Source organism: Antechinus flavipes, chromosome 3, assembly GCF_016432865.1.
Source record: "Antechinus flavipes isolate AdamAnt ecotype Samford, QLD, Australia chromosome 3, AdamAnt_v2, whole genome shotgun sequence".
Taxonomy (NCBI): Eukaryota; Metazoa; Chordata; class Mammalia; order Dasyuromorphia; family Dasyuridae; genus Antechinus; species Antechinus flavipes.
In genome coordinates, this window is record NC_067400.1 from 319,732,160 (window position 1) to 319,759,102 (window position 26,943).

The following is a 26,943-nucleotide window of genomic DNA, read 5'->3' on the forward strand; positions in this document are numbered from 1 at the left end:
TATGTTTGCCTAATTGTTTATTAGTGTACCAGTTGTACAAGAAAATTGACATTGGATGTTGTATGGGGTGCAGTCATTCTGAAGCACAATTATCTCTGTATCTTCCTTCCTTTAAAATTGCTGGAATGCATTTTTATTCCAGCCGTACCCTGGGATTTTGGGTAAAGTCATTCACCTTGATTAAACCATCGGGACCAATTCTGTTTGGGCCAAAAATATATATTTTAGTTAATTCATTTTATCAAGAAATATATTAATCATTTCAACATGATTCCTCTCTTAAGTCTTATTTTTAATCCTCTAAACCTTTTATTCCCCCCCACATTCTTTTTTCCTTAGCCATATCCTTTTCTTCCTATTTCTTTAATTCTCCATAATATCCCCTATTTTTATAGCAACTCTGTAATATACTGTATTCTATTATGAATCAAAGTTCTGCTACATTTTTCCCTTACTTAGCTAAAGAAAATTTACTTACACTTCCTGTTCAATGTAGTTCAGCATTCTACTGACGTGGGACGCTGAAATCTCCCCATCTACTTCAGCAATATATGTGTAAAGAAACTGAAAAGTGCTAAAAGGGATTCGGGGAGGTCCGCCATCATGTTCAGATGATAAAACTTCACATACAATCTTGAGGGTTTTGGCTATGGTCTATTAAAAAAGAAAATAAAAATAGACGGTTAGATCTTTGAGGCCAACTTAAGGCATGAGAAAGGTGATAACAAATAGCACCACCTATCAAATGGTAGACAGGACTATATAACATTTTTAAACATAATTTCTTTTTCCTCCCACTTAATGGTATTTTATTTTTTCCAATTAGTTTTTGACATTTTCTTTTAAGATTTCAATTTCCACTTTTTCTCTCTTCCCCTCTCCCCAAAGTGGCAATATGCAATTATATTAAACATTTTCACAGTTAGTCAATGTTTGTTAAAGAAAAATCATAACAAAAGGGCAAAACAAAAACAAAAAAAATGAAAATAATATGTTTCAATCTGTAATCAGATTGTAGTTCTTTCTCTGGATTTGGATAACATTTTCCATCATGAGTATTTTGGAGTTGTCTTAGATCACTGGGTTTCTGAGAAGAGCTAAGTCTTTCAGAGTTAATCATCACACAGTATTGCTATTACTATATACAATGCTGAATGGAATTTCTTAACTTTTTTTGTATCATGGATCCTTTGACAGTTTGGTGAAACCTGTAGGATGTATAGGGGATCACAAAGAAAATCAGTTATATCAAAATAAAATTTTCAAATATTTTGTATTTGTATTAGTTTTTTTATTAGGTGATGTCACTAGATTATATATCATTAGTGTGCCAGTTATATATAAAAAAAGTGATTCATCTTTTATTACCAAGATTCAATCACATGTAGTTGAAGAGGCAGCCCAATGAAATAGTCCATTAGTACATTAGTACTTCAGGCTTGGACAAGCATTACAGTGAGTTGGTATCAAAATTGAATAGGAGAGGGAAAGAGCTGGTTAGATAGCATCAGGAAAGTCACATGGTGTTTTCATTGATCCCAAGGTTGTCCCTCACACAAAAAGTACTTAAAAAAAAAACCCAACACAGTAATCTTTTGATTATGCTACAGAGCTAATTATGCAAATTTCAGAAGTCTTGAAGTTGGGGGTGATCTAAAGGAAAATGAAGAGTCGTGCTTGTTTTAATTAGGCTGCAGCACATTATCAATGAGTGATTTTTATACAAGTGGTGGTATAAAAGACAATACACACAAGGCAATGTGTGACTAGAAAAAGTGGTTATGTCATATAGTGTAAGAGAAGACTAGCAGATTGTTATAGAGTGTTCACTGGTATAGACGAAATTTTAAGGTTCAGAAGATGAATTCCAACACATTGGGCAGAACTGTAGAATTTATGATGTTGACAGGAATCAAGAGAATAAGAAGGCAATCACGGGCTTGCCACCTACCCTGATAGGATATCTACATTGATACAGAATTCACTGATCTATCATGGTGTCAAGTACTCATGTGGTGGGTCAGAAAAAGCAAAATAAGGACACTTCAAACAGTCAAGAATTTAAGAATTGGTTGTGCTACATATGGGAGACAATGGCACAGCACGGTGCCCTTAGCAGAGAAGGTACTGTGTGTGCTCCATGAGTAAAGCAGAATCAAAGTAGCTGAAAAGAAATACAAAAATGCTCAGATTTAGAAAATTCACCCCAAATATTTCTATGGACTTTGTGTCTAACCTGTGTCTAACCTGTGCTCAGGTTCTGAGCTCTATTGGTCTGATCAGCCACAATCATACACACTGTATCTTGATTTTAACAGTAATGGTCCTCTATGAGAATGAAGGACAACAATCACTAAATCATAGCATCCTTTTTACCCAAGGGAAGGGCTAGGATGAACCTTTCCTTGACTTTTCATTACAATGCATTCTTATTTCTTTCTATTTTAGTTTAGCTCAAAGGAAGATACTGTGAAGAGATACAGGGGAAGAGAATAAGCATTTAAGTGCCTACTCTGAGCCAAGCATCGATGTCAAGTGCTTTATAAATATTATTTTGTAATAGCACTGTATCAACATATTGTAAAAGAAACTTGGCTATGACAAAACTGAAGGGGAAGGGTTATTTCTACAGGGATAACACATATAAATAATGTTGAAAACTAGGATGCAACCTATTCTATTAGGCATACTATGTAGTAATTTAGGTGAAAACATATAGAAACCAGTTGTTTCTTCATTACTTATTTATTAATTAATAAATATAGGCTTTAAATTTAAATGCTAGCCTATGAGATGCTGTGCCAACTTGTGTGACTGGGGGAGGAAAGAAAGCCAAATAGAAAATGAATGATTTTGCCAGCAGTTTGAATGAAAGGTTGTCATATAAGAATTAAACATTTTTTCTTAAAGAAAATTTAACAGACTAGTTTGGAGTTGAGGAAGAATAACTGAACAAACAAACAAAAGGTAAAGAGCTAGTCTGAAGCCAAATGATATCATGATTTGGCAAGTGAGTAGAGTTTAAGTGAGGTGAGAGTGTGCAAAGTCACCAGCCTCACTCTCTCCTTCAGTCATTTAAGTCCAGTGGCAAGAAATAGGTTAGTTAGAAACCACTGGCAATGGTGCCAGATGCAGTGGGAGATCTTGGTCTTTTAAAGCTATGATCTTTAAAAGGTCTCAGTTTGTCTGAAGCAATGACCAGTGATTAAGACTATGAAATGAAGCAAAAAATGGCTCTTTTTATCTAGTCAAAAACAAAACAAAATAAAAAAATTAATCTGGGAGAGGAGGACCCTCAGTTTCTGAACAAAACAGAAACAATTGCTATTCACATTCACCCTGAATCATTGAAACCCTAACAATGAGTGAGGCTTGGCTTGGGATCTTTTGTTAGCCAGTCAAAGAGGGCCAGAGTGAGTTAGGTTTAAGGCATAGTCCTTAAGAAAGAAATCTAGCTGACAACCCCAAAATATCTTGTGATGTTTCTGTAAACAAAATTTAAATTCCTTTGGGCAGAACATCTGTAGGTAAGAGTATGATTCCCTATATGATAAGAAGGAGGGAGGACTAGAAGGAGGATGGGAAGAAGAGAGAAAGCAAGAAGCTTCATTGCCCAACTGGAACTATTACTGCTACTCACAGATTGTTGTTTATCCTTCGTTCTTGAAGAGAACCATGACATCAAGAAAGGATGTCATGATTTTTAAGTGAGATGGATTTAAGTGAAGCAGGGTTGTGCAAAATCACCAATCTCAATGCTCTTCTTCAGAACCATTTGGATCCAATGGCAAGATCAGGATGACAACTCTGAGAGGCAAGTTCTATTATTATCTCCATTTTACAAATAAGGAAATAGGCAGAGACTAAGTTATACAGCTAATAAGTGAATTCTTAATTAAAATCAAGTTCTTCTGACTTAAAAGTCCAACATCCAACTATATCATACTTAACTGCCTCTTGAACAAAACCTCAAAATGAAAACTCCTAGGAATGTCATAACCAAAAATCAAAAACCCAATTTATTGTAAGCTGCTAGAAAGAAAAAGTTTTAGTCAGGATCATACAAAAGTTACCAGCTGCTAACAAAAGGAGTGATGAACATGAAACACTATTCCCAAAGGAAAAGATAGAGGCTTACAACCAAGAATAACTTAACTTATTCAGCAAAACAAAATAGTTTTACATAAGGGGTGAGGGATGTTGGTAGGGGTAAGGTAAAGGGTGGAAGAGACACACTTTTCATGAAATGATTAGAGCTGCATAGAAATTTTGAAATACAAACATAGGAGCCACGAATAACATAAAAAGATATTCAAGTTTGCATTTGGAAAAATAAAAAGGATAAAATGTTTTCATTATAATAGGGGTAGGGGAATGATACAGGCATCCTCCAAGAACCAAAGAACCATGATATAAGCAGGGGTTATAGAGGGAATTAAATAAGATAGAGGATCTTGGAGTGATTTTTATTATGTTTTTATGATCTTAAAAGGAGAAAAGAAAAAAAGGGGGTGGAAAGGATATACCAGGCAAGGAAAAGATAAGAATGGGGTAACATATAATGGAAAACATAAGACGTCTATACTTCCTGGGAGATAGCTTTCAAATCCTGAAGGTCTGAGAAAATTAAAAAATAATAAAAAAATTTTCTCTTTGGGGATGGGACAAGAAATGCAACTTATCTTTGAATGAAAGAGTGAATATGGAAAGGATAATATTTGCCACAGTTAATATTATTATTTTGAGTTACAGAAAGTTCAATTAGACATCTTGAAACAAGGAGCTTATGACTGATTCCTTCAATAGCAAATAAATTTGCTTTTTCAGGGTATTTTCCACTTGGAACTACACTGAAATTATTTTTACTACCTCTTCTCCCCACTGGTGTGCTTAATGGTCTATTACACCCTCCCAAAGAACCTCTTGGCAATCTGATATCTGTTACAAGAACCTGTTGCAAGCATAGGATGATTTTATAAACTAATTATGCCACTGGACCCACCATTTTTATTCCTATAATATTACTGATAAATGATGGATTGTTGAGATAATGTGGCACCAGAGGCATTGAGAAGCCTAGAACAGGGTAAACACTCAAATACTTAAAAAAAAATCCATTCATTCCATGGCATGGGAACATGATAATTCATGGATTTAGAGTTGGAAAGGACTACAGAGGTCATCAAAATAAATTCCTACATTTCACCTGAATAAATTGAGGCACAGAGTGATTGTGATTTGCATAGGTTACACAGCTATTAAATATCCAAAGCAAGATTTGAATCCAGGTCTTCCGGACTCTAAGTCCAACTTTGTGTGTCACATATGTATATCCCACTGGACCTATGCTTGGGTTTAAGGTACCATTTAACGGACATGTTGAATCTTGGTTGACCACTTTAAATTTCCATAATGATGGCCTCTCCTCTCTTTCTGGTTGCTGAGCACAGAAACAAGTTAGAAATAGAAGTCAGAGAACCTAGATAAATCAGATTTCAGCAGCAGGTCCTGGTTGGAAAATGGAGAACTGACAGTATAAACATTACAGAGACTATTAAGTCTCTTTTGGCTTCCTTTTCTCTCCTCTCCCTTCCCTACTTCTCCACACCTTCTTGGCAATACCCAGAGAAATCCCTTCGCCCTTCCCCACAAAAAATAAAAAGCTAAAGGTAACTTACAACTCCAAGAGAACTGCAAGCCAGAGCTAAAAACTTGAGCCATTCAATCTCTTCAGTGAAGCGACCTACATTCATCACACTGTTAAATAGATCTGTTGGGAGACTCAGCACCTTCCACATCTGGGCCAGTTCATCGGCATGTATGATCAGCCTTCCGGCCACCTGTGGAAAACATCACCACATACAGAGAATGAGGCAGGTTCCCAAGTCTAAGATCCATTGGTCTGGGAATCTGTGCCATCTCCCCAACTGTTTTCCTAACTTTGGTTAATTTGGAAATGCAGGGATGGTAGTCTGAATCTTTGTATATCCCACCATCTCCTCTTTTACCCTCTTATCCCTCAAAGATGTGGCCCTTCTTCTTGGCAAGGCAAACTCTTCTGTTATATACAAATGGTTTAATTTCATTTTATCCATTGCAGTTGATCATTCCCACCCCTTTTATTAATCTTTAATTTCTCCCGAATACTGGCTCTTTCCCTGATGCCTACAAATAAACCTATGTCTTCTTTATCAAAAAACCTTTCCCTTGATCTGTGTAGCACTGCTAGCTATCATTTCATTTCTCTCCTCCCATTTGTAGATAAAACTCCTTGAGATGGTATATTTCTCTTCCATCTAGGTTCTTATGACACCATTCTTTCCTGATTCTTTTCCTGTCTGATCCCTATTCAATTTCCTCTGATAGATTCATTGTGCTCAATGCCAAATGAACATATGGACTATTTGTACCCAGTCTGTAGCAGAGCCTTCTAAGCTTATATTGATCTGAACAACTACAGTTGGACACACTGTACCTTGACCCCAACATAGTGATGTCATTTTGGTCCTCTTCAAAAATGAAGAAAACCAATTTAGTTTCCTTTGCTAGATCTTCATCCAGGTCATACACACTAACTGTAGATGTCCCCCCTAAGGTTCTGTCCAAAGCCCTCTTCTCTTTTCCTTTATGGTGTTTTGCTTGGTGATTTTATTGACCTCCATGAATTCTGCTATTATCTGTTTCTCTAGCCTTAACTGCTCTTCCTATTTCCGGTTTCGCATCTCCATCTATCTATTAGATAGCTCAAATTCAGTGTCCCAAAGACATCCTAAACATCCAAAACAATGCTCATTCTCTTTCTCCCCAAACCCTCCCCTCTTTTGAGCTTCAGTTACTATTCAGGGCACTAGCCATTCTCCTTATCCATATCCTTATCTTTGAGTCACAGTCATCCTTCTCATCATCTTCCATATCCAATCTACTAACAGATTGTTAAACAAATGTCTTCACAACATCTCTTGTATAATATATGCTCCCTTCTCTCCTCTAACACTCCTACCACTCTGATACTGGATTACTGCAAAGTCTGCTGGTTGGCTTTCCTGCCTCAACTCTTTCCCTACTTGAGTTTGTCTTCTTTCCTCAACTATCAAAGTGATTTTCCAAAACTCTAGTGCAGTGGTTCTCAAACTCTTTTTCTCAGTATATTTACGGTATTAACAACTATTGAGAATCTGTCCAAAGAGTTTTTCTTTATATGGGTTACATAATAGATATTTATCATATTAGAAAAAAACTAATTTTGAATTTATAGACCCGCTGAAAGGATTTCAGAGACCCTCCTCCAGGATTCACTGCACCATACTTTGAGAACCACTGCTCTAGTGACTATCTGCTATTTCTGGGATCAAATATAAAATCCTATTTGGCTTTTAAAACCCTTCATAACAGCTTTTTCCTACTTTTATTCCTTTTCATTTCACGCCCTTTAATGTTATTTTCGATCCATTGACTAGTCTCCTCTCTGTTCCTCTGATAAGAAATTTCATCTCATCACTCTTTGCATTTTTACCTAGTATCCTCCAAGCCTAGAATTTTTCCCCTCCTCATTTTCACTTTCTGGTTTCCCTAACTTCTTTAAGTCTAGTGCAAAGCCCTTCTTCTACAAGAAGCCTTACACCTAGCTCCCCTTAATGCTAGTGCCTTCCCTCTACAATTATCTTGTTTGTATATAGATGTTTGCATATTTTCTCTGCTATAGATTATAAGCTCCTTAAGGTCTGGGAGAGTTTTTGTTTTTGTTTTTGTTTTTTTTAAATTTTAAGTGTCTGGCACATAGTAAGACTCAAAGAAATGCTTTTTGACTTTATTTCATCCTATGGATATTTAATGCCCAAATGTCTTTATCAATGTCTTTTCTAAAATATGGTATCCAGGACTCAACATGCTACTTCAGATGAGGGCTGCCCATGACAAAGTAAAGCAAGATTATCATTATTGAGGCCTTAGAGACAAACATTACCTCCCTTAGTCAGCCAGAGATCTTATAAACTTTTCTTATCTACCTTATCACTTTGTAGATACATACAGAGATTATTATTTGCTAAAATGCCCAGATCTCTTTTTGTAAGGACTGCTGTCTGGCTATGATCTCCCACATCTTTTACTTGTGGAGTAGATTTTCTGAACTTAGGGTATAAGATTTTATCCTCATTAAATCTCATCATTTTTAGATTTAGCGCTGTATTCTAGCCTGTTGAGATTTTTTCAAATCCTTCCTCACATCCAGTTGGTTAGCTATTCCTTCTAGTTTTGTGTCATTTGCATATTTGATAAGGATATAATCATTTTCCTGAGCTGACTTCCTCCCCTTTCGAGTTTTAGTTTCTGCTCTGAACTTTTTGAAATTTCTCTTTAAACTAGGATTCCTGTCAGACTATACCTAGCTTTCTTCTCTATCAAGAGAATTTTAAGATGAAGTATTATTTTCCCCCATCAGTTGCTCCTTGGTGAAACTAGGATTTGGAATATGATTTTCCTTCATTTGTTCCTCTACCTTTGAACAGTGAAATGATTATTATGGCAAATCAAGAAATTATTAGCTACTTTACTTTGGGGAAGAAAGAGCCTCAGATGATATCTAGATAATTAGAAAACACTCCCCTTCTAAACTATTATATCATTTCTCAGTGCCAAGCTTATGATCTGTTTCCCAAACTCATTTATTTCTTTTTTCTGCCCAGGTGGTTTGTAGAACATTCTAATGACAAATATTTCTTAGGTTTTTGCTCCATTGTCTTCACTCAATTGATTTTCACCATGCCCTCCCAATTTGCTTCCTAGATTTCCTCAGAAGTTTATCTTTACAATGTGTACACTCAGAGACCCAGGGAGTAAGATGGATATATTTTGTACCTTTTTAAATTTTATCTATCTATTTATTTATTTATGTTGGAGGATGGGAAGTAAGGAGAAGGGAGCATATGGAGGAAGGAAATTTTAATTGCATTAGATTTTGGGCAAACTAACTTAATGATTTACATCATAGAAAAGTGCCCAGTCTGCATTCACCTTGTTCATGAGCACCAATAGCTTGAAGCAGGACCTTAGTCCTGCTATGCCATTATTTCTGTTTTTAACATTATCATTTCTCAAAGCAAGATTTAGTCATAGTTCATCGTCACGTATTTTAGAATTGTGATTAATTGGTCCGGCTGTTTGGCCCCACATAGCTTTTAAACAGTCTATATATTTTCCTGCCTACTTCATCAGGGACCTCTTACCCGAGAATGCAGGATCTTTAGGAGTTCAGGTGTGAGTTCAGCCCAATTAGACAGTGGGATTCGCTCAGATCGCTCTCTCACTGGAGGAATCTCTCCACGGGACATGGCCCCAAAATAGCTAAAGTGAAAAAAGAAAAAAAAGACAAATGTTCTTTATTTCAGCAACCAATAGTTACTTTGGAAACTTGTTGAAGAAAAAGGGGGAAAGGCTTTACACCCCCCAACCCTCCCCTTTCCTTTAATATATTCAAAGATTGGCCGATTCTCTGGGCTGAGGGACAGATCCAGTTTGTTTAGAACTCACTGGTTCATATGGATGTGATTTCAGCCATCCCTACAGACTTTCCTTAGAACTTATTTTTGTTATTTAGAAGGGAATTTTCCCTGACGAAAGTTTTCTTATTGGTTAATCAGTGGTTCAAAACTTCTGCTCTTCTATTTTATTTTTATTACCTTTGCCTCTCTGTGATAAGTATACTACAGAGGAAAAGACAAACTACTCCTCTTGAGGACCAAGTAAGGACAGAATAAAGTCCCAGAATGAAGACACTTTTATTAGCATTGAAACAAGATTGATACAGGGGGCAAGGATATTTCCTGAGGACATCTAGGGACATTGCTCCATTTAGGAAAGTCCCCCTTCCTCCACCTGTGTGTGTGGTATAAGTACATTGGGAATAATGTAAATGTAAATGTTTTTGCAATTATTTTATGTTTCCATATCTTCTAAATAACCTAGCTATATGAGTCAAAATTAATTGCTTTTTACATGTTAATAAATTTCCATTCTCTTTTGTCATATTTAAACTGCACATTGATTTCCAGGGAAATCTCAAGGAGCTAAAATATATGATATAGTACCAAATAAACCTGGCTACAACAGAGGAACCATTTCTGCTGTAAATGTCAAGGACAATAGAAGAAATGCAATTTATTTTATTATAGAATAGCATCATAGGCAAAATAAAATAGAATTTAAAGCTACCCAGTACATAACAAATATTATCTGATTATGCCAGAAAAATTTGTTCCAGCCTCAATGTAATATATCGTTTAGGTTGGGGAAATGACAATATTTCTTACTGACAAAATCAAGCCTCTTGAGGAAATAATACTGGCTAATTTCTGTATTATTTGTAAAAGCTGATGCCAATCCAGGAAACTTGAAGCACTTTGGGGGAAATAGTCCAAAGATTCTGTAATGCCTGTATTAAATACCCTCTATCTCACAGATACCTTTACAAAACCATTTTTCTAATAGCACTATCCAGCTCCTCCTACTCCAAGCATATCACCCATGCCTAGACCTAGAGTCAACCTCCACTTACCTATCCAATTCCCACAGCACCTGTTAGTCCCTCTAGATCCCTTACAAAGATACATCTATAGCCTCTGGACCTTTCTTTCCATAATTTTCTCTCATACTTCTCTCCCAACAATGAAACACAATAAAATCATCCTCATTAGGCACCAAACCAAATCAAAATATTCCAATAAATAAAATCCTCCTAATATAGACAAAACACTTATTATGAGACTCAGCCTCACACTTCATCCCAAGAAGCAATTATTTCATAGTTGATTTATGAAGTTATTTCCACAATAGCTATTGTGTATGAGAAGTTATTTGGTCTGCTATCTCTCCTTGAAGAGAAGTATGTGTTCATAGAATCATAGGATTTATAGATTATCTATAACCCATCATGACAAATCATGAAAAAGAAATATCAAAATGAATAATAACAAAAAAACCCAAAGAAAAACAAAAATATTTCTCCTCTCTTACCCCCTTCTTAATGATAGACATAAGTATGAATTGTGGCTGAAGTAAAGAGAATAGGTAAGAGAAATATATACTGGACTATTCTTTGCTTCTCCCACAATCAATTTTCTTATTTCCCACTGATACTCAGAGTGATGAATACATTCTTCCCAACTACTCTTTCCAGGTGTATGGCTGCTAAATATTGCTGAACAAAGCAAAAAAAAAAAAAAAAAAACTCCATTGAGTTCATGGTGAAAATGAAAGCTTTGGAGCAGCTAGATGGCACAATGGATAGAGCACCAACTCTGAAGTCAGGAGGACCTGAGTTTAGATCCAGCCTCAGACACTTAACACTTCCTAGCTGTGTGATCCTGGGCAAGTTACTTAACCCTAATTGCCTCAGCAACCCCCCCCCAAAAAAAAAAAACAGGAAGAAAAGAAATGCCTTTTAAAATGAAGGATTCTTAACACTGACTGCTATGAAACTGAAGAGTCATTTCTATCCTCCAGTTATTCCCCCCCTTTCCTCTTCAAGAACAGACAGAAACTTGAAGTAACTTGAACCCTTCCTTGGGAACGCCAGTAGTAGGTTGAGACTTTGTGCTGTGCTTCATAGCCTGGCAACTAGGAGACATGCCCATCTGGCTTCAGAGGGTGCCCCACACTCTACCCAACTTGATAACTGCCTTCTATCATTTTTAAAGGTACAAAGACAAAAGCCACAAAGACTGGTAATGAATGGAGCTCAACTCCCTAAATCCAGGGATTTCCTGAAGCCCATCCCACCTTTGCAGAAGTTTTCTACCACCTCCAGTTTTAGAACCTGATATAATGGATGACTGATAGGATAGGGTGTCTTGGAGAAAAAGAAACCTACTCGGCAGCCCATTGGATTAGATCCGAAGGCTGGGTCCGGATGGCAGCTTTGGTAAACTGCTTCAGCAATTCTGGAAGCTCCGGGGGGATGCATATTTGCTTGTCTGTTTGAGGCATGATTACTTGACCTATTAGAGAGAAACAAACAAATGATCAATGGAATATATTGAATCAACTTTTAAAATCCATTTGGTATGGCTAGAAAGGTGATTAGTACTTTCTAAAAAAACACTTTTTCTGAGTTTAGGAGAAGTTGCCCACAGACACTGGAAAGTCTCATTTATTTAACCCACATTAACCAAGTGACTATACCTGTACTAGGCTCTGGGAGCACAGAGAAAATATAGCATTTGACAGGAAAAAAACAGCAATAGTTTGTGCTGAGTTCGGGGATAAATTCCAACAAAGAAAACTTTCAATTAACATACAAATTTAGCACACAGAAGATGTTTCCAATAGTGCTCTACTAATTGATTATTAATTTTTTATGGTGGCAACTTCATTTCTAGTTAACCAGCAAACAGAAGTTCCTTGTCGCTTCTCACATTGGCTGCAAGTATCTTGTTTGGGGGTGGTATAAGTATTGCAGTTATTTTGCATAATCATTTAATTTCTTTCTATTCTAAAGTCTCATAGAAACTCATGTAAATGATCAGCCCCTTGTAAGGGTGTTCTATAGTGCACACTTCTGAGGCATGTCCAAATAGGCCTGGGGTCATACATTTCATAAAGTAGTGCAAGAAAGAAGGCATATGAACAAAGGATAATGTAAAGACCTCAATAATAATTAAGAGATCTTCTCTTATCTAGCTTCTTTGTTTCACATTGCTTAAACTGAGACTCTGAGTAGTAAGTGACTTTACTAAGATCACTTAGCAAGTTAGCCGTAGAGTCAATCCCAGAACCTAGACTTCCTGATCCCTATGTACAGTGCTTTCCCATCCCACCCTCATCCCCAATCCTGACTCTTACTCTGGCTCTAGTCCCATTATCTTAGAACCTCCAAGATAACTGGGGAGCTAATACAGCATTATGGAGAGAACAATAGATTAGTAGTCAGAGGACCTGCGTTAGAATCTGGGCTCTACTGGTGTGACTTCACTTCTCTGGCTTCCTTTCAGTTTGCTTACCTGTAAAACGAGAGAATTGTACCAAATGACCTCTAAGATCCCTTGCAATAATTAGTTGAATTTTAATCTAAATTTCAGTGCTTTATTTATATTTGGATGTGCAACTCCACAAATGAATTTTCCATCTTAAATTTCTCATTTCTGTCAATTGCAATTGCTTCTCAGTCACTTAAAAATTTTTTAAAAAAATTTTATAATAGTAACTTTTTCTTTTTCAAGATACATGCAAAGATAGTTTCCAACATTCACCCTTGCAAAACCTTGCATTCCAATTTTTTTTTTGTCTTCCTACACCCCTTTTCCTCTTCTCCTAGATAACAGTAATTCAGTAAAGGTTAAAGATATACTTCTTCCAAACATACTTTAAATCTTTTAAATGTTTGTTTTCTTCTAACAAATCCATCACAAAATCTTTCATATTCCTTCTTCAAAACTGATGAGACTGCTCCCTTTCTTTCAAGTTACATTCATATCTCCTTTGTATAGGTTCCTTGGTCCTCATGACTTCAAATCTGAATTTCTACTTGGTATACTGCTTTCTGACTCCCACTTCACTCCCCAGTTGGTTTCTCTATCTCCCCTCATTTTCTTTTAAATTTAGCATCCTAACTTATACATGGATCAGATTAATTCTCCTAAAACTGTTTCTATCATGTCCTTGTTCTATTCAAAAACCGCTAGTGGTTCTTTTTGCTATTATGTTCAGGAAAGGTTAATTAAATATCAATTCAAAACTCTTCTACTTGACTTTCAAGACCCTTCCTAATATGACCTATCCGAATTAATTTCTTATTTGGTAGGCAAGATATACCCTCTTTTCTTATGTAGTCAGCCCACTGAACATATTATATTTTGTTCCATTTCCCTTTCTTTCCTTGCTTTTGTTCATATTGCTGTTCCTCCTTCCAAGAATGTCTTCCCCATTCCTTTGCACCTCTATAATTTCTAATCTTTCTTTAAGGAACTACTGCATTCATGAAAACCTCACACAACTCATCCCTTCTTTTTCTGACATCTTATAACACCTATTTTGTACCACAGATTTTGGCCCTTAATTAGATTCCATCTTGTTCTGTTTACTAAAGTTTCACATAAGGGCTTTGTCTCCCTGTGGTGAAAACACTTTATCACTGTTTTAAAAAAGAAGTCCACCCAAAAAAGCCTTGTTAAATTCTGTTTAAATGATGTTTTTTAAAAGCTTGTTCTGGAAACTGGCCCTTTGAGAAAAGAGTTTCTGCTATAAACTGAAATTATGTAACTCCAAAGCACTCTGTATCAGAAAGGAGGCTGTTAAAGTACTGGTTGCTAAGGGAATAATTAAATTCAAATTTCAGTTCACATTAGACACAGTGAAAGTATTGATCAGAAGGGAAGAGGAAGGCTTGAAGCAAGCTAGAAAAAGCAGCTGAAAACTTATTTTGATTGGGAAAAAAAGGAGCAACCATGGAGTTTGCAACAGAATACATAGTGGCATCCTGGTGCTAAGTAATTTTCCTCATTCTGGAGGAAACAAGAACTGAGTTTGATAAGAAAAGAAGTCTAAGCCTAGAAGGAACTCTTAGAGAAGAGGAAGCCTTAGAAAAGGCAAACTAACCGATGTCTTTTGATTAGTTCACATAAGTCTCACTTGATGGACTAGTTTTTGCTGCTGGCTTGCACAAGAAATAACACTAATTTAGATTTATATAACACTTTATCATTTATAAAGCCTGAAAAGGTCTCTGAAATATGGTGAAGTTATAAAGCTATGCAGTTCCCTGGAAAGGGTTTTTTTGCTTTTAAAATTAAGAAAAAATTAAGTACTTAAGAATCTTTTTCAAGCAGAAAAAAGGGGTTACTCTAAACCTTTATTTGATAAATATTAGTATGAAAGGTGCTAAATTGTGTTAATTAAAATTTTTTCCCATTATTTATTTTTTTTTCCCTAAATAGTGTGTTTCTGTTTGCTTGTTTATAAACACTTGGCTTCCATGCCATTCTCCAGTTGTGGCTCTTTCCCACTGTTTTTATTTTCTTCTCCTGCACTACAAAACTGTTTAGAATTTCCCCTACTAGATATTTTGAAACACTTCAAAGAGACCCATGCCAATTGCCTAGCAATCCTTTTATATTTGCCGTTGGATAGAGCACTGACCCTAGAGTCAGGAGGGCCTGGGTTCAAATTTGAGCTTAGATACTTATGGGCTGAAAACTCTGGGCAAGTCACTTAACCCCATTGCCTCCCAGATACATAATTTGTTAGTGGAATCTTTACAATGTCTGTTTCTGATTATTTCTAAAGCATTGATTCTATCCCTTTCCTTAATCTTATTCTCAGTTGTTGACACTTCTTCTTTCACTGGGATCAGAACTGCATGGCATGTATTGCTACATTTACTTTTGTCCCCATTTTACTACATTTGTCCCATCCTTCCCTCTTATTTTAGAGGAGATATTGCCATTTCCATTAAATATAATTGGTGCTCTTGATCCAAACTTCTTTCTAGCTCCTGCATGATCCATCTTGCTCTCTTACAGAAATCCCTTCCACTCCTGCCTGCTTAATACTCTCCTTTTACCAATTCCTTTTGCAATCTGGCTTCCGTCCCTACCACCCTATTGGAACTTTACTTTAAAAGATCACACAAGAGTAATTTAAATCAAGTGGCCTTTATTCAGCTCTCTTTCCCCTTGACTTCTCTGATTCATTTAGTGTTAACCATGCTCCATGAAATTCTCTTGGCTTCGATGAGTCTACATTCGTGCCTTTTCCCTTTTACTTCTCAAACTGCTCTTTCATGGTGATTCTAGATTCTGTTGCTGTTTACTCTTCCTCCTCCCTCTATAACTCTGAGCTTTCCTTAAGGTTCAGTACTTGTTCACTTTTCCCCTCCTACATCTTCTTTTCCTCAAAGGGCTCATCCATTATATATTTTCAACTATCAACTCTTTTAAAACTCTTCAAATCTTATATTCCATTTGTGTGTCCTATGCCTCCATTTAAATATCTCAAAATGACATTGACTTCATTATCTTACCCTTCTGGTTTAGCCTCATCTCAAATTAGCACACCATTGTTTTCTATAATTCAGTTATAAACCTTGAAATCATCTTTTACTCAAGCCTATCCTTCCTTCATTATTCATATTTAGCTAGTCACAGAATTCCATCAACTTTTCCTTTGAAATAGCATAGCTCTACCAATAGTCTCTTTCACTCTATTTCTACATTCATTAATTGGTCTAGACCCTCTTCATCTTTCTGCATCACTGCAATAATCTTCTTTCTCCCCTCCCCCAGTCAAAGAATTATACTATTCTAGGATTATAATGACCTAAACTCTGAAGCATCTAGCCTAGTGCAATTCAATTAAAAGAACTAAATCCAATAGTACATATTAAGGCCATATTTGTTAGATCTCTAAACATCTTGCCCCCTCAATGACTGCAGAGTTGGGAGTCTAGGCAACAGTAATCTTCCTTTTTCATTACCCTACCACATGCATATCTATTTAGAAACTTTGCCTTTGTTTCTATTACTGTCTTCCATGCCATCAACTCAAGGCTTTAGAGAAAAGAAGAGTAATTCTTCTTCACAAAATAAAGGAGGAAGTTGAGTTCAAACACCATGTCTTGCATGAAGTCTTTCCAAATTACTTCATGCCTTGTTCCATACAATGTAGTACAGGATTGTAGAATGAGAGAATGTTCAATTTGGAATAGACCTCTACCTCTACCTCTCTCTCTCTATATATAGAGGTATATATGTGTGTATAAGGATGTGAATATATATACATACATACATACACACACAAATATATATGTGGCTCTAGCTCTCAGATTTATGGCCTGTTGCTCTCTATCAGTGGATATTTCAATTTAATTCAATAAGAATGTATTGTTTCGACTATGTATTTGCAGGTATTAGAAGTTACAGGGATAATGACAAAATGAAAATCATTTTTTGCCCTCAAGGCACTTATTTAAGGGATGGGGCAGTAATACAACACTTAAGCAGATAAATAACAATATAATTTGATGTGGGAAAGAAAATACTAACATCTAAGAGCATTTAATGGCACTGGACTCTAAATCAAAAGGACCTGGGTTTATATCCCAGTGGAGACACTAACCTGTTACTTTGAACAAGTTATATTATCTGTGTCTCAGTTTCTACAGTGGCAGACCCTGAAACACTAAGCAGAGAGGAGTCTGTCAACAGGACCATATTTGATTATTTTTCTTTTCATCTGAATAGTACCAGCGTGAGCTTGTACTCCTGTGACATTGCCTTTTAGAGACCAGAATTACTGCTACTACTAGCATTGGTGAATCATCATATTAAGTCTTGAGTGGAGACTAGAGGAGATGTAAAAACTACATAAAATGGGGCAGCCATTATATATCACATACATTGTATGGAGAAATACATTTGACTAGGATCTTGCATCCTCTTTTGTCCTTAATATCTAGGGAACTTTGGGCAAATCACTGAATGTCAATCTTATAATTTCTTCATCTAAAAATGTGGGTAATACTCCTCTACCTATTATTTAGAATTACATAAGGATAAAATAAATGTATATGAAAATGTGATGAAAAGAATAAATTATTTCGCTACAGAATTCAGGTTCAAATTGTTGGCAATGTTACAAATCTCGTATTTAAAGAGATCATTTTCCCAGTGATCCTTGGGTATGATGGAGAGAGCATTGGGCCAGGATTGTCCAAATTCACACCAGGTGACAAAATATTCTAGTTTACATAGTTCAGGGGAAAAAGCCAAGTTTTCTCTGAGGTTTTGCCTAAAATACTATAAAAATCAGGAGGATCATATTTCTGAAGGAAAAACAAAATTAAAATTCCTATTTCCGATTAGGGCCTAATGGCTGATAGATAGCAGATTTCCTTGTAAAGGAAAATCAATTGACCAGTTATGGAGTATATACTTTTTCCTCAGGACACCAACGTGTCTGACAGCTTCAAATCTTGTTAAAAGAGATGATGAGACTTTAGTGAAAGTACATCTATTTGGATGTGGGTTTTCAATAAGCTTTGGAGCTGTGAGAAGCACTGCCAAAGCTCTGTAAGGATGACTTCAGTGACAAAACTGAATCAGTTATTTATAAAAAACACAGCATTGATGTTTTGTAAACTATAGGGCATATAGATTTGTCAGTATACATTTTCAGCAGTTTCCAAAGCTATTGTTCCACCTCCAGCCTCTTAACCCTTCTAAACCATTCAATGCACTTCTGTCTGATTTTTTTTTTGACTGAATCTGTGATTTCATTGGTTCCAATGAACCTTCCAATACAGATTAATACCTTTCCTGCAATTTATAGCCTTAGTTGTCTAGAACACCTAGTGGTTAATGACATATAGGGTGTGTACAAAGCCAACATGTGTATCAAAGGAGGGACATGAACACAGAAGGCTGGCACTGTCTTTCTAATTAAAGTTGACTGACTTTTCCTGCCTGATTTTATCTTCCTTAGTGCAAAGCTTTGGTTATCTCTTTTATTTTTAACAAACCCTTCAATGATTTCCCAATATTTATCAAATAACTTATTCTGCAATTTGAAACTCTTTACAATTTGGCTTCAGCTTGCTTCATCTCACAATTATCTTTCACATTCTCTATGTACCAACCAACTTAGACAATTTACTTTCTCTTGAATATAATGGGTTTTTCCATTCCTATACCTTTGCTTCCACATTCCTCCAGATTTTTCATTTTTCAACCACCTACATCTGTTAAAATCTCACTTAACCTTCAAGACTAAATTCAAACATCACAGCTTCCATAAAGTGTTCCTTAATCCCACTAATTAGAAATGAAGACCTTTCCAGGCCTATGGATTGAATTAGGACATTGTTCTTATTCACATATATCATTTTGTACTATTTGTATCTGAATATAGTAAGATTTCATTGGTCCATATGTGTTATGCCATGGAACAAGCTTTTAATTGACAATCCTGTGAGAATCGAGCCATGTGTGATTTCTAGCCATGTGAGATTCAGATGCTAGCTTTCACTTCCAGAGTCTCCTTATTGTCTATGAGTCTGAAGAGCTGATGACTTATCAATGTATAGAAGAGATTAGCTACTCTCTTCCTTTCTACCTATGAAGACTATTGCAAGCTGATTCCTGAGAGGGGGTAGGAGAAAAAGATGGTTTGCCCTGTTTCCAAAATAGGAGCCCCAGTCTCCATGGGGCTCTAAAAACTTAGTGATGTCTCTTCTGTTTTCTTCCCTAATTTTAGGTGAATTAATATCTTTCAGAATCAACCATGTTCACCTAAACTTAGAGCCTTATGAATTCAAGACATATGGAAGTGCTGAGTCCTAATGAATGGAGCTCAATGGTAACAAGGAGAACCCACAAGTTACCCCAATATTCTAGATAATGTCAGCCTTTGACAAGAGAATCAACCTCAGCCTGACCATTTTACTATCTTGGAGTTGTTTAGACAATGCAGAACTGAAATGAAATGTAAATGCCTAATTAGTTGTCCTGTAAACTGGTTTATGTTCTCATGATATTTAAGTGTCAGCTTTCTAGCAGATCTTAACAGTAATTATAAGAAGTTATTGAATATATTTCAGGTTATTTTGTTAATACTCTCTATGGGTCTTTTATGTCTAGCCTTTCTTTTCTTTCTTTTTTTATTTGTGTGTAAATAAATTACTTTTCTTATATCTGATATAGTGTATACTTGAGTTTATACCTTTTTACTTCTCTCCTCTTTGGGAAAACTCTAGATGTGAGCTTAACCCAAACTATAAGTAAATTTGCTCTGGGGCTCCAGGGTATTGGTGCTTAATGAGCCAAAGAATGTGTAGAAAATGAATTTAATCTCTTCTTAGAAGCCTGGCTCCCAGGATTGCTCCCAGTTCAAATTGCAGGACTGGTTATAGAGCAAGTAGTTAACAAAGTACCTTAATCTCTTCGAGTGCCAAGTGGTAGCACTTCAGTTTTAGATGGGCACACATATTATCTAGTACTTCCCTTAAAAAGCACATCTCTTTTTCTATTTTATTTCTGCTTTAATCTTATCACTTCAGCATTATTGAGATCATCATTGTCATTAGAAAGCATTAATTAGGCATCTATTTTTGGTATAGCATTGAGATAGCTTTTTAATTTTACAGGGGTAACAAAAGAGGAAAAGATCTAGTTATAATACCTTTCTTTACCACCTCTTTATCTTTAAAACATAAGAAAACTGAGTTCAGTGTTCTTTTTAAAAAAATACATAAGTATGTATTCGTGCCCTGATGTAACATACATAACATTCTACAAATGTTATTATGTCTTATTTGCAAAAGGTGCCCACTGGTACTTTGGAATGCTGTTATATCAATGGAATGGAATGTTCTATGTATTCAAATTCAGAGAAATACATAATTGTTCAAAATCAAATAAAGAGTTAATATACTTAGAGAAAGGAGTTTGCCTCAAATGAGCTGATCCATTCTAAATAAAACAATGTACCTTAATTATCATGTATATACTTATCTTTTTAAATTTCTTCCTCTCCCCCTTTCACTCCTTTATGGATTGATTTGGTTCTAGCTTTGTTTCCCCAACTTCTAACACATTCTCTAGCGTGTAGTAGGATCTTGTTGGACTACATTGGATTGGTTTGGTTTGGTTTATATATTGATATTAAGTAAAAGGGATGACATTTTAGTAGTTTATTTCAGGGGCAATAGGAAAAAAAAACAAAGTTGAAAAATTACAATTCTTATTACCTTCTATCCCTTCACAGTAAATCTAAGTATAGAGGTGGCCTTCCCACCTTCCTTTTTTCTTCCACATAATTTCAAGTTGCTTATAGTTTCATTTCCATAGTACAGACAACCTTAGATTAGTTGAGCTTTCTTATTTCTGGGCAAGATGACCTTCATTCAGTTCAGACAGCTAAAAGGAGTCAGGGGAGGTTCTTTTTCAAGTTTAAAATTCTCCAGATTCCTAGTCCTTCCCTAGTCATTTATTACAGTGCTTATTAGTGTTGTTCAAAATCAACAAATGTCTGTTAAATCGCTGTCCCTTCTCACTGCAATCTGATATTTACTGAGATTCACAGGTATGTTGTTCTAAACACAAAACAGACCTCCATTTACACTCTTCTTTACCCTAGGTGAGAGGCTCTCTCTGTGTGAGTAAAAATATTGTGCCACAGAAAACGCCAGGTTTTGCAAATTGATGTTGGAGATACCAGAGATCAGCAATTAACTCATCTGGTGTTTTGGGCAAGCTTGCCTAAGAGAGATATGGTAGGTGGGGAGACAGAAATTGCAGAGTCCTAGCTCCTATAAACAGAAACTCTAGAAGCCCAGGTCTCTCTGCCTGGGAAGCATATACCAGGATAGAATCCAGCTGGGGCAAGACCAGGCAGGTTGGTGTTGTTGCTGGTGCGGTTGGAGACTGTGGGGTGGGAAGGAGGAATTTAATGAGGAGAAAAGAGAAAAGATCTATGTAGTTTGGTAGATTCCTAGTTTACCTAATTGTTATTGTTAATGTATTTTATGGATTGTATGACCAAAAAAAGGATTAAACATGGGATCAGGAGTAAAAGATAGCATTAAGGAATTGTCTAATAGGAACAAAAGCTAGGCTGATCATATGTGAAGGGTAAGTGATGACTAATGGACAACTAGAGTCTTTCCTGATAAAATGAAGACGATCCATTTGGGTAGGCTCCCTGTCCCCATTCTTTCAGGAGGATTTGGACAAGAGTATCACACAGGATGAGTTGTATTATGTATTATTAAACTGACCTTCCAAATAAATTAAATCACAGGTCAATTGGCCTATTCCTGATAAATGAATGCTAAGTTCCGTTGTTGCTAACTACCTAAAAATTTCCAGTACAGGCCGCATCCTCTAGATTTCAGCACCATGGGGCCAAGTTCCAATTATAGTTCTGGGAGAAACACATAAGTGATGTGTCTATGTATTTAGGCCTAAGGAACTGAGTCACAGCCAACGTTTAGAGAATATTTAATGTTAGCTGCAGCCTCATATCTGAAAGACAGCAAAATAGCTATGTTGGATATGTGTTGATGTATAGTTTGTCTGGCCCAAAGCTTCTTAAATTATGGGTCATGACCCCACATGGGGTTGTATAAATGAATATGGGGATTGCGAAAAATTTGGCAACAGTAAAAGATTTCTAAACACAATGAATCTGAGGTTTTCTGGCAGCACTTGCTCAGTACCATGTTTGAAGCAACCGTGGTTCTGAACATGCAATATGCACACTTTACTCTGTGCATGCATGAACGCTGCCAGAAACACTGCGACTCAGATTCAAGATGCAATCATGTAAAAATTTCTTGGGTGCAAAAGGAGAGTGAATGGTCTAGCCTTAAACAGTCCAGGCTAAAGAAAGGGATTAGAGAAATGGATGATTCAGAACAGTAATTTCCAAACTATTGTTTTGAATGATTGATTATTCTCTGGCTCCATGATTGGCTCCTCTCTCTTCTGCCATCCTTTAAATATAGGAACCTAAGGAAGTATTATCCTTGGCTGATCTTTTCACATTTTTGCCATAATTGATACCATCTATTCTTATTACTATTCAGATGATTTCCAAAATTATTATTTTTCAACCTCTATACTTTTTTCTGAGATTCAGTACCCACCATCTTCAACTTTTTTGCTATTTATCACCACTTGGATGTCTCACTGACACCTCAAACTTAAAATATCCAAAACTGAACCCATTTTCCACTTTCTCCAAACTTCAGTTACCTTTTTTTCATTTTCCTTTATTCTCCTCCCACAGTACAATCAGTTGTTAAGTCCCACTGCCTTTAACTCTGTAATATCTTTCATCTGTCCCCACTTCTATTTCCACTGCCATGATCCTAATTAAAACCCTAGTTCTGTTTCTGATGGTTCACTGTTATATTCTTACAAGTATCTCTGTCTCCAGCCTTTCCCTAACTTCACAGTATACTCTGTATGATATTGAGAGGTTAAACTTTCCAACGAATATCTCTGGTCATATCACTCCCTCAGTTTAAAAAACTTCAATTGCATCCAACTGCATACATAAAATAAAGTTCCTTTTCCTGGAATATAATCATCTTTAAATTCCTAATCAGTGTCTTGCTCATAGTAGGTGCGCTTTAAACCTTTGTTCGAATAAATTTGACTCTGGAATGATTTTATATCTACCCACCATTTAACTGATTTGCCTTTTTAAAAAATTATCTTTGGCTCTGGTTGATATAAATGAAGTTTTACTGAGAACCTTAGGGTAGGGAAGATAGTGACATAATAGTGTGGAGGAAATGAGGAAGCTACATTGACAATAAATGTTGACTATGGTGAAAAAGTAATATGGAGTTTATTATACTTGCTACATTTATAGGGAGAGTTTGATTCTTTCATTCTTTGATTTATTCTAATAAATACTTATTAAGTTCCTAGTCCTAGAAGAGATAGGAAGTTAACCTAAGACATGGTTCCTTCTTTCATGTATCTTTAGGATGGAGATTAGCTCTATTAGCATAAAGATACAAAGTATTACATGATAAATGAGTGAGAGGAGTTATACAAAGACATGCTAAAGTTCAAAGGGAAGGTCCTTACCAGGATCAATCAAGACAGTCTTCCTTGGTGAGATGATTTCTCAGTTATCTGACAAACAATAAGGAAATCTATCTTCCCTAAATATAACTATAGAATGTTACTGAAAAGCCTTCCCAATTTTTAAAAATGTTATGACCACTACCCATATTTCCAGTGTTTCATATGGATATCAACAGACAGAATCTAGGAAGTCTTTCTAAGGTTTTGGCAAGAAACTGATGATATTGGAGGCAAACGTAGTATCAAGAGAAGGCAAAGACTTTAGAAGAAAGAGGCAGTTTTGAGAAATGAACTTGGTACCTGAAGTTGGAATGGATAAAATCTAGAAATGATGTGTTCTTTGCCAGAAATGGAGAATATTAATAACGTATGGAATAGTGGACTATACAAATGGTGAAAATGTCTTTGCTTACTCTTAAAAATCTAATAAAATGGATATAAACTGTAAAGAAAAAGCAAGAAAATTGAATATATCTATATCTGTGCCAAGCTAGGTGCTGTAGAGAGTACTTTGTAGAAAGATGTTCAGTAAAGCACTGGGCACAAAATGCAATAAGGTCATTAGCAATAAAACCTATGGCCTTAGATATCTATACAGAAAGGCACAAAGTACCAGTTACAAACAAAGAGGTAAATTTGTCTCAAAGTTATTAATAGATAGTAAGATGGGACCTATTGCTCTGGAAGAGTGTAACATAAAAATAACAGAAAAGACAAAGCACCCTGTGGGTGGGAGTGGGGCAGAGGAGTGGCATTATGTGTTAAGAAGATATGCTTGTGAGGAAATCTAGGAGCCAGAGTAGGGGAAGAGTGGGGGAGAAATTTTAGTTTAAGGTCAACAGAGGGAGAAACAAAAGATATTGTCATGGGAGATTGCTCGAGTGAACCCAGACAAGAGGAAGTAAATAAATGAGAAATATGGAAGGGGGGGCGAAGAAGATAAACCTGGCAGGGAAGTTATGCTAACGTAGGGATTTCAAATTTCTGAACCTCCGAAACAAAGCGCCTAACAATTTTTTGGCTTGCCTTAATAATAATTTCAGCCTTCAAAAGATGGAGAGCAAGTGATGAGGGTGATTTGCTAATCTTGACATGATTTTTAATCATAAGGAGAAATTGGCTGCTGAAGTGGAAAGGTGAGGTAAAGTAGAAGTGACTGCTCCATTTTATCCTTAGTGGTGATAGAGGACAGCCAGCTATAGTCTGATATGCAACCTAGATTGGGAAAGAATGGCTTAGAGAAAGATTAGGTAGGATGCCATCAACTAAAAATCTACAGGAAAAGTTTACCTGGGAAGGATGGAAATTTTTCAAGAATGAAAACTTGAAAAAAATAAAACCAAAAAAAGAATGGAAAACTGAAAACACAAAGACACAGTTCTGATGGAAGAAATGGGGGAGTTGTCGAAAGAGACCAAAGTAAATACAAAGGCTACCAACTTATCAAATTATCCTCACCAGAATGAGGTGGTGTAGCTAGCACTCTGGATGGCAGAATCAGGATCCAGAAGGATTTCTGACAGGGTAGAATTCTGAGCTGCTTCTAACAAGATGAAATTACATAGTAATAAATGAAAAATCCCATTCATTGTACTCAGTCTTGGAGTTTCCCAGGGATCTATCTTTGGTTCGGTGCTGTTTTAACATTTTTATCAATCTTTGGAGAAAAAGGAATGGGAGAGCCAGACCAGACTAGACCAGAGCGTAGGAAGACCTACGCATTCAAGTCCCATCTCCGGGACATCTTGGCTTCGTAACCCTGGGGACAAGTCAGGTAAGCTTCCAATGTTCTGGTAACTTTTTTAAAAGTTGCTCTAATTTGAGACTAAGTGGCAGAGAAGGAATCTTAGTACCTTTAACGGATAAGATACTGGGATGTCTGTCATGTTGGGTGTTAGTCAATCTATATTAGCTATTCTCCCCAGAATTGTATCTTAACTGATTGGAATTTAATAAAATATTTAATAGACACAAATTAGGTTTTATAGTGGTTAAAAAAATCAACTTCTTGAGTACAAGACTAGGGGAAGTGGGGCTAGACAGCAGTTTGTCTGGAAAAACCTGAGGCTTTTAGTGGACTGCAAAGTCAATATGATTTACACCAGTGTGATATGATAACCAAAAAAGAGAGCTTGGTTGGAGGACCCAGAAAGTGGAGTCTGAAGACCTATTAAGAGGTCATTACAATTGTTCAGAGGTGGATATGAAATGTTGTGGTTCAGTATTTTGATTCTTCAGGACCCCATTTGGCAAAGATATTGGAGTAATTTGCCATCTCCTTCTCCAGCTCATTTTGCAGATGAATAAACTGAGGCAGACAGGGTTATGTGACTTGCCCAGGGTCACTCAGCTAGCAAGTGTCTAAGGCTAGGTCTGAACTCAGGAAGAGGAGGCTTTCTGCCTTCAAGGCCAGCACTCCATCCACCCAGCTGCTGTGGTTATGAGATACTGTAGGGTTAATGGCAAGAGAGGGAAAGGAGGGGATCTGTCTAAGAAGTTGAACCAGTAGAGTTGACAACACTAGTGGAGTATCCCACATAAGAAACGATAGACAGAGAAGAGCCAATGGTAACCCAGTTTCCAACATGGAACCCACTGAATGACAAGATAGTGGTGAAACCACAAGGTGGGCTATGTTGAATTTGAGGTGCTGGTGTCACATCCAGGTGGAGATGTCCTGTAGGTGGTTGGAGACTCGGGCCTGGAGCTCGGGAGACGTCAAAACAATAGAAAATTCGTATTAAAAAAATCACAGTAACGGGATGCCCTTGGGTTATATGGTAGGACTTTCTGCCCTACCAATTCGCCTTGGATTGGGGAGCTTCTCCCAGAGCTCATTCCTGGGGTCACATGCCCACCCAGTCCATCTTGCAGCCCCTTCAGCAGCTTGGGCCAGGGGGGGGTGAGCGCTCCGATGGGGAAGGTGCTTCCAGACCCACCCCGATCCCTCCCCGGGTTGCTACCTGAGGCTCGCTCCCAGACGGGCTCAGTCTCGCTGTTGGCGGCACCGGCGCCAAGCCACGGGCGGGGTGGGGGAGGGGAGAGACAGGCGCCTCGCACCCAAGGCGGAAGGAGAGCAGCAGCACCTTAGAGGGAAGGGCGGAGCAGATGGGGGTGGGGCGGGGAGGGTCCCCTTTGTTTGCTCCCTTACTTTGCTTGACAACCAAGCGCGTGGCTTCGCCAGTCTTAGCAACCAGTGGGGGAGGGGTGGAGGCCTGTGGAGAAAACGTCACAAACACCCCCTTGTCAGGCAGGGCTCAGGGGGAACAGGGAGAAGAGATATAATGGGGATGTTCTCGAACTCGCGACCCAGGAATGGAAACTGGAAACTACTCGCGGGTTCATTGGGCTAGTA

At 37.0% G+C, this 26,943-nt stretch overlaps 1 protein-coding gene across 4 annotated transcripts; it reads right to left on the reverse strand.

The window, feature by feature from the left end:
• On the reverse strand, positions 1 to 26,707 carry ROPN1 (rhophilin associated tail protein 1). 4 transcript variants are annotated; one of them, XM_051985441.1, is made up of 8 exons: positions 26,552 to 26,707; positions 25,047 to 25,131; positions 12,931 to 12,995; positions 11,867 to 11,993; positions 9,225 to 9,342; positions 5,679 to 5,840; positions 479 to 654; positions 1 to 200 (listed from the first exon to the last, which is right to left on the reverse strand). In XM_051985441.1, the coding sequence occupies exons 4-8, from the start codon at positions 11,980 to 11,982 to the stop codon at positions 134 to 136; spliced, it is 639 nt and encodes a 212-aa protein (XP_051841401.1). In that variant the 5' UTR covers positions 11,983 to 11,993; positions 12,931 to 12,995; positions 25,047 to 25,131; positions 26,552 to 26,707; the 3' UTR covers positions 1 to 133. The 4 variants fall into 4 exon arrangements, with proteins under 4 accessions (XP_051841401.1, XP_051841404.1, XP_051841403.1 ...); XM_051985444.1 differs by lacking the exon at positions 25,047 to 25,131; XM_051985443.1 differs by lacking the exon at positions 12,931 to 12,995.
• Between the last annotated feature and the right edge of the window lie 236 nt (positions 26,708 to 26,943).

Excerpts from the sequence above, each read along its gene's own strand:
- ROPN1 (XM_051985444.1), bottom strand. The coding sequence starts at position 11,982 with ATGCCTCAAACAGACAAGCAAATATGCATCCCCCCGGAGCTTCCAGAA. Across the intron at positions 655-5,678 it reads CTTGCAGTTCTCTTGGAGTT|ACCATAGCCAAAACCCTCAA; the intron begins GTAAGTTACCTT and ends CTTTTTTAATAG. Across the intron at positions 201-478 it reads AACTACATTGAACAGGAAGT|AATTGGTCCCGATGGTTTAA; the intron begins GTAAGTAAATTT and ends TGGCCCAAACAG.